Source organism: Alexandromys fortis, unplaced genomic scaffold (assembly GCF_014885135.2).
Source record: "Alexandromys fortis isolate MF-2015 unplaced genomic scaffold, M_Fortis_MF-2015_v1.1 scaffold_64, whole genome shotgun sequence".
NCBI lineage: Eukaryota > Metazoa > Chordata > Mammalia > Rodentia > Cricetidae > Alexandromys > Alexandromys fortis.
In genome coordinates, this window is record NW_026067976.1 from 3,248,799 (window position 1) to 3,263,146 (window position 14,348).

The following is a 14,348-nucleotide window of genomic DNA, read 5'->3' on the forward strand; positions in this document are numbered from 1 at the left end:
CTAAGATACTGCCACTTCCTGGCTAATGACCTGACAATTCTTTGGAAACAGTCTAAAACTGTTTCTGTATTTTTTGTTTTGTTGGCAATGACTTTTATTTTGATATGATGAAATTTTATTGACGTATTTAGTGTGATCACTCTTGTTTATACAATAATCGTTCATCAGTAATCTTTTGTGACTTCAGGGTACCTACACAGAAGCATAATCAGTCTTGGTATTAGAGTTTTGTTTTAATGCGTTACTTGGCTATTTTTCTATAAAATATTTTAGTTTGTTACTTGCAAAAAAAATTCTGGGGCCAGTTGAGCCATCTCTTACATAGTAGAAGGAGAGAATGAACCCCTGGAAGTTGTGCTCTGACTCACACCTGCATCATAGCATACACACACATGTGCACACACATACACTCTCTGTCTACATAAGTAAATGTGTTTAGTGGGTACGGGGATTATGTTTTTTAGTCAGCAGTCATGCAACCATCACACTGCTTACATAGATTTTTACCCTTTGGCAAAATAATCCTAGCGTCAAATGTTTCCCCCTAATACCTACAATTGGGTAGGCAGACGTCTGATACATATTTCTTTATTTAACCAGTGTAGATCGTTTGGGTTAAATGATTAAGACAGTTTCCTCTTTGCTGATATATTCATATTGAAGCGAAACAGCCTAGGTTGGTGTTCTTCAGATGACAGCCAGTGAAGTGGATGGGGTCCTCAGTGTTTTGTTTTTTTAAAGTTATATTTAACACAGCCTTGCTAATTTGTTGACACATTGTTTATAGCCATTTCCATGCTACAATGGAAGATTTGAGTTGTGGGAGATCAAATAGTCAACAGAACCTAAAATATTAATTTCTAATCCTTTATCAAAAAAGGTGATTCCTCCCACTTCTGGTATGGATGGACAAGAAAATAAATTTTTCATGTATGTATGTGCCTAGAGGTGTTAAGTGTATTTTAGGAACAGCTGTTATTGTGTGCACTGACTTGATTTTGGGCATTTGGAGATGAAGGTGTCATCATGCCAGCATGTGTATGGAACTTGGACTGAGGCAGTAGCTTTATTTTCAGCACTAGATTGAAGGCTTTCATTGCATGTGTTTGGGAATATGTAAATAGTAAATTACGTTTTTTTCACCACATTTATTAGTAACTGAAATTAGGAGCTCATGGAGAAAAGCTGTTGAAACTGAAGATGACAGAAGTTCAGATGCGATTCTAGTAGACGTAAAAGCTAGAGGAGTGTCTCCAGAGTCTTCGCTGGCACTGAAGAATCAGAGGGAACTAAGCATGGCTATTTTTTCTTCCGATTTTGATCAGTCCTATTTGCCTGAAGAAAAAGCTGTTCCAGATCAGCTCAAAAGTGTGCCTCAAAAACCTTTGGTGACAAGTCAGATCAATGAACCCCCAACACAAGACGAATCAGACTTGATAAATAAGAAAATGCTTTGTGACCAAGAGTTAGAGTGTGCGGCCACCAGACTTTCAGAAACCGGACCAATGGCGGCATTCTCCCCTGCTGTGGGCAGTGGGATAGATGTGATGGGTAGAAGAGAAGAGGACTCTGCTGGACTGTTGGAGCACTCACAAGCTTCCTGTAGTGAGCCTTCCACACGTAAAACTCCGTCATGGGACCCTTTGCAGAGGCTCAGTGGTTTTGGAATATTACATGAAACTCTTCCAGAAGAAGCTGGACACCTAAGTCTTAATAGCTCTACTAGTTCAGAGACCAGTTTTAGATTGGATCCAAGTAGTTGTGTGTGCTCTGATGCTTTTCCAGATGATGTTGGAAAAAGGCAAGCTTCTCCAGAAGTCGATTCCAGTTTTCAGGCTATTCTTAGTAGTTATGAGGCTTTGAAGAAATCCCTTAACAAAATAAAGAAAGAATCTCACCTGTCTAATCCCAAGACACTTGAACAACGCAAAGTAGAATTGAGCCCTGTAGCCAAAGACCTGCAAGCGGATGATACCCATACTTTTTTGGGCTCTCAGGATTTGCTTACTGACTACACAGAGCCATCTTTCCACACGTCCCTTGATGAAAGAATACAGTCTGTATCACCACTAACTAAAGTTTGTCTGGTGGAGCAAAAATTGAGGACTACGTTACCAGGTAGTCTCAGGGAATTTCTTCCTAACTTAAAAGGTAAGAGTTACCCAGACCTGTGCATACACCCTTGGTGAACCATTCTCTCAACTTTTTTTTTTTTTTTTAAAGATTTATTTATTTATTAAGCATACAATGTACTGCTGGCAAGGAACGCACCAGGTCTCATTACAGATGGCTGNCTCAACTTTTTTTTTTTTTTTTAAAGATTTATTTATTTATTAAGCATACAATGTACTGCTGGCAAGGAACGCACCAGGTCTCATTACAGATGGCTGTGAGCCACCATGTGGTTGCTGGGAATTGAACTCAGGACCTCTGGAAGAGCAGCCAGTGCTCTTACCCTCTGAGCCATCTCTCCAGCCCCCTCAACTTTTTTTTTTTCTCCTTTCTAAGACAGAGTAGCATTGTACCTCTGGCTAACTCAAATTCACTGTATAGTTCAAGTTCAAATTTACCAAGTAGCCCAGGCTATTTCTAATCTCTTCCTGTTCACTTAACTTTCATAAATATAGTACAAAGTGAATGTTGCATGATCATGGCTGGTAATATGATAAATAAAATCTTTATACCTTCATCTAGGGTAAGAGGAGTGATCCCTTGCTGTATGGGTACTTTCAGAATCCCTATGATTATATATATCTATGGAGAGAGACAGACATATCTATCTTTCTAAATATAATCATAGTGCCTGGGTAGGCAGAGTTCTACCTTTAACAATAAGTTATTGAAGCCAAGTGGTCAGCACATTTTATTAATCATAATTCTCCTATTTTCATGTCTTAAAAGTTGTATAATAAAGAATTAAGGGCCGGGCAGTGGTGGCGCACGCCTTTAATCCCAGCACTCGGGAGGCAGAGGCAGGCGGATCTCTGTGAGTTCTAGGCCAGCCTGGTCTACAAGGGCTAGTGCCAGGACAGGCTCCAAAGCTACGAAGAAACTCTGTCTCGAAAAACTAAAAAAAAAAAAAAAAAAAAAAAAGAATTAAGGGCTGGAGAAACGGCTCAGAGATTGAGAACACTGACTGCTCTTTCAGAGGATCTGTAATGAGATCTGGTGTCCTCTTCTGGCCTGCAGGCAGAAATGCAGACAGAACACTGTATACATAATAAATAAATAAATCTTTAAAAGAAAAATAAAGAATTAAAATTCTATTTCAATATTTTAGAACAAATACAGACCTTGTTATACTGATTCCTGGCTTATCACTTTGATTTTCCCATGATAATTAAACATTGGGTTTTTGAAAAGTATTCTCGGAGAATTTTGGAGAAAAGGCATTTCAGTAGAAATGGTAATTTTATTTATTATTTACTAGTGAGTTTTGCACAAAGTGAGCCTTCTCGAAATCAAGAAATTTGCTACTACTTAGAATTGTTTCTACTTTTCTTTGTAATGTTTATTTTCCTCCTTTAAAAAAATCAATTTTACAGAAGCAGAAATCTCAAGAGCCTTGAAGCAAGAGAATCTCTGATTTGACAAGATGAAGCAATTTCCAGTTAATTTAGCTGTGATGCACTTTAACTGAAGCCTTGTCATTCAACTGCAGCTCATCTAGAGGCACACGTTGGAAGTGTAATACTCTTTTTCCAAGGTCAAAGGAGTTATGGATGCACTTTGGCTTCTTGTAATGTCTTTAGGCCTTTAGGTCTTTTTAAAATAAATATATGAGGTTGTAATGTGATGTATTTAGATAGTTTGTGAAATTGCAAACAGGCTTAATGAATTCCAAGTATACGATTCTGCAGCCTGATGTTGATGGATAAAACACATGTGATAAGACAAGTCAGAATGAATTGAGAAAAGGGGAAAGGTAGAAGATGACCGGACATTTAAAGAACACCATCAAACTGTATTATTTCGTCTACATAGATTGAGAATTTAATCCTAGTTTATATTTAACAAAACTATAAATGAAAAATCAACAAGTCTGTTTTACTCTTGTCTGTGGGTGATATGGGGTGTTTGGAGGGGGGGAACAACAAGTTTTATGTTACTGATCAATCTATTAAAGTTTCCTAATGCCTACTGAATATCCAAAAATAATTTGAGAGAAATGAACATGGATTTAAGTAAATGTGACATTTGTACACTTTGCCTTATTGTCAGGGCTTCTGGCCCAGAAATGGGTTTGTTTGAAACGTCCAAGGAATGAATACGTGCGCCTGAATAAGCGTGAGCAGAAGAGGCACTGAAAGGTTAATTTCTCCTTCAGTTCCTTGTATTGTCTCAGTGTGTAACTATCTAAATCTTGTCCACAAGTCCTGTAGGAAACGAGAGAGGAGAAAGGTCGGAGGAAAGAGTACTGGAAGTAGATGGGCTGAGTGGCAGAGGGACCGTGCAAGAGCTCCTTCATGGCAGTGGAAAGGAAAGAGGACAGGTGCTGGGTTTCACGAATACAGGAAAGCAGGGACCGTAGGGAAAGCCATTCAGTCGTCTGCTTTACAGACAACCTAGTATCCAGTGAGTAGAGTATTAGGTAAGAGGAGCATCTTGTCTTGTCAGAGCCAAAGCTGTGTTGAATGTGCATGCTTATTTAACCTTCATAATTGAGGTAGCAGGTGTACCTAGCCTGCTGGTATTAAAGCTAGGGAGGTAAAGGCTAGAGTGGAATGCAGGGACCAACTGCACCAGGATCATCTGAGATAGGTCCTAGAAATCTCAAATATGCTTCCCTGGTAATTTACGAGTTGTGAAGGAGACTCCTGAATAGCGGGGGCGCTACCTCCTGGACTCTAGCTTAAGCACAAACCACACCCAAACACCTGTTTTCATAGAGAGATCCTTTATTAAGTGGGGAAGTTAAAGTGGCTGCTTTCTGATTCAGGCAGGAAACAGCAGCAAATGACCTTGCAGAGGCAAACCTTGCAGAGGCAAGTTTTAAAGAGGAGGAAAAGGGGAGGTCTGTGTTAGAATGGGCTAGGATGCGGTGGTAAAGGAGGTAGGGTATGAGGGAGAAGGACGAGAACAAGGGAAAGTGGGGAGGAAGGAGTGTTTGTCCCTCTGGAGACATAAAGAGGTGAAAGACAGACATGGTGGATAAGCATGTGGCGGTTTATAAAGTTAAGGTGGGGGGAACCTGTGTTAGGATGAGGTATTTAATTTTAGTTGGGCATGTTAATTAGGTGAACCAAATGGGACTTCTGGTTGTTGGATTTAATACTTCTGTTGCTGGACCTTGGTAATAGACAGCCCGAGGAGGAGGAAGTAGCCAAATAAGGAAATAAACCATGGTGGCTAGCTTTAGGAATGTAAACTGTTTTTAGCAAGGCAGAGGGAATGGGAGTGCCAAATGTTGAATGGGCTCGCGTCTCTTCATGTTGAGCAGTTTTCTGCTAAGAGGTTATGATTCATATTAGCCCTGGGGTACCTTTAAGAAACAGTATGCTATTGTATGTGTATTGCTCTAGGAGCCCTTCATTATGAGAGTCAAAAGGTCAAATATCTGGATAGATTTTACTTAGGAGTCACTGAAATTGACCTGTGGTCTGCTGAGTGTTCCCGACATGCTTATTTCCATTTTAGCACCAGGAACAAAATCTTTAGTTTTCCCAAACTGATTATAACTTAATGCTTTTGGCATCTTTCTATCCTGTGTCCCTGAAGCTCCCTTTGACGATAATAAGGAATTACTTTATTAGAAGCCCCTTGATGATTTATTGTAATTCTAGAATAGGTTTCTAACTTAAAGACAACTCTACTTAGAATCCTCTTTTTTTCTTCCCCCGGGATCTTTTGGAGTACTTCCCTTGCTCTTCTAGCTCACCTCAGTTCTTTAATTATTTTGACTTGAAAAATTTAATAACCTTTAATCATACCAGTTATTTTTTAAATTCTCTTTCCATGTGTGTGGATGTTTGCATGCATGTCTGTCTGTCTGTGTACTGCTTTAGTGTCTTGTCCCCAGGGAGGCCTGCATTGGAAGTCAGATCCCCCTGACAGGTGGTATTTGCTAGGACTTGAACTTGAATCTCCAGAGTAAACATTTCTCTAGTCATAGTTCCTTTTAAAGCTCAAAACAGCATTAAATCCTCTAATTAATAAACACTTTTGAGCTGGGCATGGTGGTAAATGCTTTTAATCCTTTAGCACTTGGGAGGCAGGGACAGGCAGATCTCTTAGAGTTTCAGGCCAGCCAAGTCTACAGAGTGAGTTTCAGGACAGCTGGGGCTACACAGAGACGCCCTGTCTCCATAAACCAAAAAAAAAAAACCTTCTAATCCCAGCACTCAGCAGGCAGAGGCAATCAGAGCTCTTGAGTCTAGTCTACATAGTTCCAGGACATCAGGGCTGCACAGACCCTTGTCTGGAAAACAAAGCTCAGAACTATCACATTTTCCACCTTGAAGTCTTAATTTGTCCTCCCCAAACCATGGTCTGAGCCTCTTTTGAAGTGTGTTGTTTAACTTTGGTTGTGTTGTTTTGGTTGTGAGAGGGGCTCTTGCTATTTTTTTGTTCAGGTTAGTCTCACAGCAGTCTTCCTGCCTCAGCCTCCCAAGTGCTGGAACTACAGATGTTTCCTTAGCTTTCCCTTAGTATCTTCATTAGACACTTCCCCCAAATTGTATGTGATCTCTGGTCACAGCATTTATATACAAACTTAGATACCTACCTTCGTAACCTATGTAGTTCTCTGTGGGGTATGCATGTGCATACAAACACATAAACACATATCCCATGGGTCACACTTCGTTGGTACAGATACTTAAGTATTGGAATTTTATGTGCTTCTGTGACAGAATAAAAGAAGGGTAAATGAGTAGTTTTTTTCCCCCTTTGGTTACATAAGAGTATACCTTGTTTTCTTCACAGAGATTAAAAAACTGCAAATGACTTCTACATTAAGTAAAACTTTAGCTGCAAGTATGTCTCAATTGTTCTGGTGGAGGCGGGATCAAACCTATGAGCCCTGAGGATGCACTCCCAGCCCCTGAAAATTAAATGTTTGAAGAAGGCAAGCACGTAATGTTGTAATGTTGCTGAGCATGAAAAATGTTACCAAGTGGGATAAAGAACAGTTTGAGAAGTTAAAGACGTGGAGGGCAGGGATTAAGCTGAACAAAATATCCTAAACAGGCATTTTGAAACCTTTACTTATTCTCAGCTATAAGGTATGACTTCTATTTTATCTGAGGTATAAACAGGAACTCCTGAGACCTGTATAAAAGAAACTATTTTTGTCCTAGTGCACTAAAAGAAAATGTGTTGAAGACATTTTGTTTAATGTGTGAAGACAGTATGAAGTTCAGTACCTGGTTCTCTAAAGATCACCTTTTCCTTTATTCACTGAGAGCCTGCGAGTCCATGCTCTTAAGTGGAAACTGTCTGTGCCCTAAGAATTATTTATTAAATGTGTTCTGCATACTACTACTGTCTAGAATAAACATTCAGTGTTATGCCACCTGTCTGGAATTCTCTTTATTAACACACCACTGATTTACCACATATAAAAGTACAACTTGATCAAAATAATTTGAAAGGCTCAGTGATACAGGTAAGAGTATTTTGTTACTGGCACTTCCTCCCTAGAGTCTACATTTACTACAACAGGTTTTTGTTTGTTTTATTTTGAGGAAGCGTCTTTCTATGTAGTCCTGACTGGCCTGGAACTCCCTGTGTAGACCAGGGTGGTCCTTCTGCTTGCCTCTAAGTGCTGGGATTATATAAGGTGGTGACACCATGCCCAGTTTCCACCATAAATTTAGTAGGTAGGAAACCTGTCATCACACCTACTGCTAGTGTTTAGTGAATAAGGTAAAAAGCTTAGAAACTTTAAAGTCCTATCACATGTACTGCCTCATTTGTAAAATAAAAAGTTCCAGGTTGATCTCTGCTCTAAGAGACTACTTAGCACAGCCTTTAAGCTATTACTAGAACTGGCGTGGGGCAGTTTATATCTGTATTGTTTTTACCACACCATATATGGCCAATGCATATTAAGAACCTGAGAATCGCTCCTCACAAAGTAAGTGATTTGCCGGTCAGTATCATTTAATTTCCAGATAAGTACAAATGGCAAAATACTAATTCTGGGTCCTTGGTTTCTTCAGTTTGTAAATTTGGAATTACTTGAAGGAATAATCTGTACCTAAAATGATAGGAATGGTTTTATTTTTCCTTTGAGGTGCTTACATTTATGATCATCCTACCTTAGCCTCCTGAATACTGGGATTACAGGGAATGAGCTGATGTTTAGCAAAAGCTAGGTTTTTATTTTTTGTTCTTTAAAACAACTTTCCTTCAATGGTGGTAGAGGGGGCTAATAGGAAGGTCTGGTCAGAAAGAATGCTGCTGTGTCTCACCTTAAGGTCATATCATGTATTAGTGATAGAAGTAACCATCTCTCAGGTTGTGAGGATAAATTAAAATGCATGGCATTGAAAGGGTTCAAGCTTAGCCAGATGTCACATGCTATAATAGGAATGGCTCAGTGGTCAAAACTTACAAGGTGCACTATTCTGGGTGCTTCCTCCGTTAAACTTGGCAGTCCTTATTGGGCCCACAAACAAGGGAAAAGGCACAGTGAAATCATATGTCTTGTCCAAAGTAAAGGGTCAGAACTGGGATTTGAATCCAGGGCTTCATCTACTAGACAAGTACTTTACCATTGAGCTCTATCCCTAGCCTGAACTTGGGTGGGGGGTGGCGGGGAGGAAAGGTCTCGCGTCTAACTAGTTTCAAATCTGATGACCTTGAACCCTGCCTTCACCTGGGATTATAGGCATGGACCACTACCCCGTTTTTATGTGCTGCTGTTTGTCTGGACCCAGGATATTGTGCATTGCTAGGCAAGTCATATACCAGTTGAACTACATTATATAAATACCTAGTCCTTTAATACAATTTTTAATTAAAAAATTTTTTTATGTGTATGGCTGTTCTGTGCCTGGTGATGGCAGAGGTCAGAATATGGTGTTGGATCCCTTAGAAGTGGAGTTAGAGATGGATGTAAACTGCCATTTGGGTGCTCAGAGTCCTGCGAATTGAACCCAGGTATTCTGGAAGAGCAGACAGTGCTCTTAACCACTCCAGTCCCACAGCTACAGCTGCTACAAAGCACTGCCAGAGTGATGGAGGCCCAACTAGGAAAACGGGGTTTGCCAGCTAAACAATACTTGTGGATAATCAGAATCTTTACTATTAAGGACCTTCAAATTATTTCAAACAACATTTTAAATTGCTAACAATAAATGTTTATTCATGATTGAAACCGAGGACTTAGAAATACATTTTAATATCTTGCTGATAAAATAGTAACATCCCACCTTTGTAATCTGATAACACAGAAGATAACTACTTTAATATTCTTATCTATTATAACCAGGTAACCAGAACACGCACACAAATCCCCTACTTTAGTGTTAACACCACACCAACTTTTCATAAAGGCCGTCTTGAAGCTCTACTGGGTAGCTGAGTAAATAGCGTCCAATGCAAAGAATAGGGAAGATATGGGATCCTAAGCACACGTTTCAAAGCTCACTTTTAAGCACACGACATGAATATCAAAAACAGGGGATGCAAAGAAAAGAAAGGTAATTCAGCATTTTACTAAAAAGCATTTGGCATTACTCAACGCATGAGGAGGCTGTGCTTGGGGCCATCTACCCTCTCGAGCTTCTCAAAGTGTTTCCTGGCATTACGAATGTTGATCAGAGTAGCTGCGGAAGGGATGGATGGGTCGGACATGACCACCATCACATACGTGTTTGATGTGAAGATGTCGATGAAGGCAGCGAAGTTAGAATTCCTCACTTCCATGCTCTGGAAAGAAGCGGCCAATTTACTGCAGCTTAGCTTGAACTGCTTGATGATGTTGCTGATCTTCTCAAAGCGGTGCACATCACGCTGCTCTTTGCACTGGTAGTGGGAAATCACCAAGAACGTAGCTCTCTCGAACAGCAGAACTTCGTCAGCCTCAATAATCTGGGCAAAATTCCTGAGGTTCATCTCCAGCTGCTGAACGTTGGGGATCAGCTGATAGACGATGCTGGACCAGGCTTTGTAGAGCGTCTCGTCCCAGATGGACGTTCGAAAACAAGCGCACTCCAGCGGGCGAGACAAACGCCTCAGGTCTTCCTCTCGCTCTTTAAAAATCAGGTCACGTTGATCTTCCTGAACCAGATCCATTTTGTGCACGAGGCAGAAGATTTTGGCGTCAGGTGAATTCTGGAGGATGGCTTCCAGACACGACTGGTAATAATGCATGTCTTTTTCCAGTTCTCGGCTCTCCACGTCAAACACGTAGATCAGAACCTCCACGTTACGGAAGATGTTGTCCCGCTGGCTGGTGAAGTAATTTTCCATAAAGGTGTCCTGGCCGCCACAGTCCCACAGGTTCAGCACCAGGTTCCCCAGGAATCGAACGTGGGAGTGCTCCACGTCGATGGTGGCACCCAGGCGCCTGGTGTCGCGCGCGATGTAATTCGCAAAGATGATCGACCTCATGCTGGTCTTCCCCGACCCGCTCTTCCCCATCAGCAGCACCTTTTTCTTCATGGCTGTATTTGGCATCACCTGCCGGCGTCGCCACGAACAGGGCCTGAGGCGCGGCCTAACGGCGGACCGACCGAGGACCGACCGGGACGGCGGCTCCGGACGCTGGGCGACAGGCACCGCCGGACAGCGGGAGGCCGAGCGCGCGAGCTCCGGGCTGGAAAGACCGCGGCGAGGCGAGCCCTCAGGGAACAGCGCCGGAGGCAATGGCTAGAGCCGCTGGAGCAAGCGACAGCCGAGCAGTGATGCGCTCAGCTCCGGCCGGGCCGCCACCCACTTCCCGCCGGTGTCTCGCGAGAACTCCGAGTTCCTACCGCCACCCACTTCCGGTGGGGACATCGCGAGAATGCCGGCTGAGCCCTGCTAGTTCGTGCAGTTCTGAGAAACTGCTTCTTAAATGCAATCTGATCGTAGTGGAGAGGGGTCCCCACACCGGCGTTTGTTCTGTTCAGGTTGCACTGGGGGGTTGCGGGAGGGATCGGGAGAGTCTGGGAGGGAGAGTGCTGCCCTCGCGTGGCCGAAAGTCCCATGGTCACCCCACGAGAAAGATGCTTTCAGAACTAAGCAGGCGGAGGCAAGGCCTAATTTGTCAGTCCACATAGGAACGACAAATGGAATCCAACATAAAGAGGCTGCGAGAAGCTAAGTAATTGCCCAGGACCGGGACGTACCTTTATCAGAGACATCCCGACTTACTGGTTAGTCCCTTTTCTACTTCCAGACGAGCTCCTTGTTCATATCTTATTTTCTCATAATCTCAGACTCGAGCATTTATAATCGGAATACAGAATCTGAGAAGAGAGTGGTATGGAACACCATGCGTTAGCTATGTTCCTCACGCTACCGTGAGGACAACCATTTTTTTTAAACATATATATATAGTGTTCTGGGCACTTGGTCTCATTATAGATGGGTGTGAGCCATCATGTGGTTGCTGGGACTTGAACCCAGGACCTCTGGAATAGCAGTCAGTGCTCTTAACCTCTGAGCCATCTCTCCAGCCCCAGGACAACCATTTTCATGTGAGAAGATCAAACCTTAGGAAGCTGGAGTCTGCAGGAATGACAGGGTTTGCTCCCTTCGCCCCAGGTCACAGTGCCTTCCCCAAGCACAGGGCTCGGATTTTGATCTTCAGGACAGTTAACAGTGACATGCAATACATTCAGGATCAGCAGGGCACTTCAGATTCCTAAGTTAGGACACTACAAACTTACTGTAAAGCCCTTTTCAGGCTGCACACTACACTGTACCAGTAAAGACATTTCGTCACCTGTTCGTTCAAAAATTGGTTGTTGGGGCTGGTGACATGGCTCAGCAGTAAAGTGTACGCTCTGCTTTTGTGGAGGACCAGGGTTCAGATATGACACCCTCTTTTGACCTCCGTGGTCTCTTGCACAGATATGGTGCACATAGACTCACATAGGCATGTGTATACACACACACTTCTCTTCCAGAGAACCTAGATTCGATTCCCAGAACCCGCCAAGTCTCCTTGAAACTGTAACTCCAGCCCCAGGGGATCATGATAAGGGTCTGGAGGAGACTCCATGTGCTCTCAACCACACAGACAGCACAAAGGTCACCAGGCTGTTAACCACATCCTCGCCCAGCCCTCTGTGCTGATAACAAATTATACATCCCTCCATTTCAGGGGACAACCCCGTGTGTTTACTTCACACTACTGTCCTTTTAGTGGAATTTAGGGTAAAGGAAAGAATTACATGTGACTTTATTTGGACAAGAGAAAAATCTTTAATCCCAATAAAACAATAGGTCTCTGTCTCTGAGACATACTAGCATGGAGGTCAGAGGACAACTTTTGGAAGCCAGTTCTCTCCCTTTACCAGAGTGTTCTGGGAATTGAATTTAGGTTGTTGGACCTGGTGCGGACCCTCAGACCCTGAACTTTTTATGAACCCTTGCCTGCTGGAGTAAACAACTTGTTTTCCTATGCTTGCAGCTGCTCTGAGCACAAGACCCTCATGAGTTCCTGATGGCAGGGGAGTGGTTTCAGGTGCGCTTGCCGCAAAAAATCCTGAGACCAAGGGTGTGGCCATTAGTCAAGGATAAGCTGCCCCGGAACACAATAAAGTTGGCATTCTTGTTTCGAGAGTGAACCATATCTCTGTGTGTTTTTTAATCCCCAGACTCTTGCCTGATAGCAGTTCCAGGTGGTGCAGACGCTACAATTTACTTCACTGAACCATCCAATAGGATCTTCTTATTTATTTATTATAAGCAGCTCATCTCGCTATGGAGCCCTGGTTGGTCTGGAACTTGCTGTGTAGACAAGGCTGTCTTTGAGCTCATAGAAATCTACCTGCTCTGCCTCCTGGGATTAACTTCTTAAAATTTTTCTATGAACATAATTTTTATCCTTCTTGGGTAAATAAGAATAGAATTTCTGGGTTATATTATATGGTAAATAGTGTAACTTTTAAGAAAATGGCCAAAGTATTTTCTTTTTTAAATTTTATTTATTACTAAATTTTTTATATGTCCTGACTGCAGTTTCCCCTCCCTCCTCTCCTCCCATTCGCTCACCCACCTCTCCTTGGCCCTTCCCCCATCCACTTTCTGTTTAGAAAGGGGCAGGCCTCCCATGGGTATCAACAAAGAATAACAAACCAAGTTTCAGTAAGACTAAGCACCTCCCTTGTATTTAGGCTGTGAAAGGCAATCCAGTGTGAAGGATAGGTTCCTGAGAGTCAGTAAAGTATTAGGGAGTCCCTAATTGTTAGGAGTCCCCCAAATAGACCAAGCTACACAACTGTCACATATGTGTAGTCTCCAACCCAAGGAAGTTAGTTAGCTACACCATGAAAACATAGGCAATAGATAATCCCACACCAGCAGAACCCAAAGAAGGGAAACATATACACATACACCACCACCGCCAATAACAATAATAGGAATTAACAATCACTGATCATTAATATTTCTCAATATCAATGGACTTAATTCTTCAATAAAAGGACACAGGCTAACAGAGCAGATATGAAAACAGGATTCATCCTTCTGCTGCATACATAAAACATACCTTAAACTTCAAAGACAGACATTACCTCAGAGTAAAGGTTGGAAAGACATTTTCCAATTAAACAGACCTAAGAAGCAAGCTGGTGTGGCCATCCTAATATCTAACAAAATAGACTTCAAACCAAAGTTAATCAAAAGAGATGGAGAAGGGCATTTCATATTCATCAAAGGACAGCGCCATTAAGATAATGTCTCAATTCTGAATGTCTATGCTCCAAATACAAGGGCAGTCACATTTGTGAAAGAAACATTATTAGAGCTTAAATCAGTACTGAATCCCACATATTAATAGTAGGAGACTTCAGCACCCCACTGTCCTCCTTCTCCTCCTCTTCTTCTTGTTTTTTTTCTTTTTTTTTCTTTCTTTCTTTCTTTCTTTCTTTCTTTCTTTCTTTCTTTCTTTTTTTTTTTTTTGAGACAGGGTTTCTCTGTAGCTTTGGAGCCTTCCTGGAACTTCTTCTGTAGACCAGACTGGCTTCAAGCTTACAGAGATCCACCTGTCTTTGCCTCTTGAATGCTAGGATTAATCACCACTGCCTGGCTCAACAAAGTATTTTCAAAAACAACTAAACCATGTCATACCCCAGCTAGCAATCCGGGAAGTCAATACTTCTGTCTTGTCCTTGGCAGCAATATTGAATTACAGTCATTCGAATCCATGTGTAGTGGAATCTTATTGAGTTTGCAACCTGTATATCCTA

General features: G+C 42.1%; 2 protein-coding genes across 2 annotated transcripts in view; one reads left to right on the top strand and one right to left on the bottom strand.

Moving 5' to 3' along the window:
• Nucleotides 1–7,513, top strand: part of Haus6 (HAUS augmin like complex subunit 6) — a 40,826-nt gene extending 33,313 nt beyond the window's left edge. The window contains exons 17-18 of the mRNA XM_050157408.1: nucleotides 1,156–2,151; nucleotides 3,546–7,513. Coding sequence (XP_050013365.1) covers nucleotides 1,156–2,151; nucleotides 3,546–3,586 — 1,037 coding nt within the window. The 3' untranslated portion in view covers nucleotides 3,587–7,513. The remainder of the gene's footprint in view (nucleotides 1–1,155; nucleotides 2,152–3,545) is intronic.
• Nucleotides 7,514–9,282: 1,769 nt separating this feature from the next.
• Nucleotides 9,283–10,894, bottom strand: Rraga (Ras related GTP binding A). The gene has a single exon (XM_050157384.1). The coding sequence runs from the start codon at nucleotides 10,624–10,626 to the stop codon at nucleotides 9,685–9,687; it is 942 nt and encodes a 313-aa protein (XP_050013341.1). The 5' UTR covers nucleotides 10,627–10,894; the 3' UTR covers nucleotides 9,283–9,684.
• Nucleotides 10,895–14,348: the final 3,454 nt, after the last annotated feature.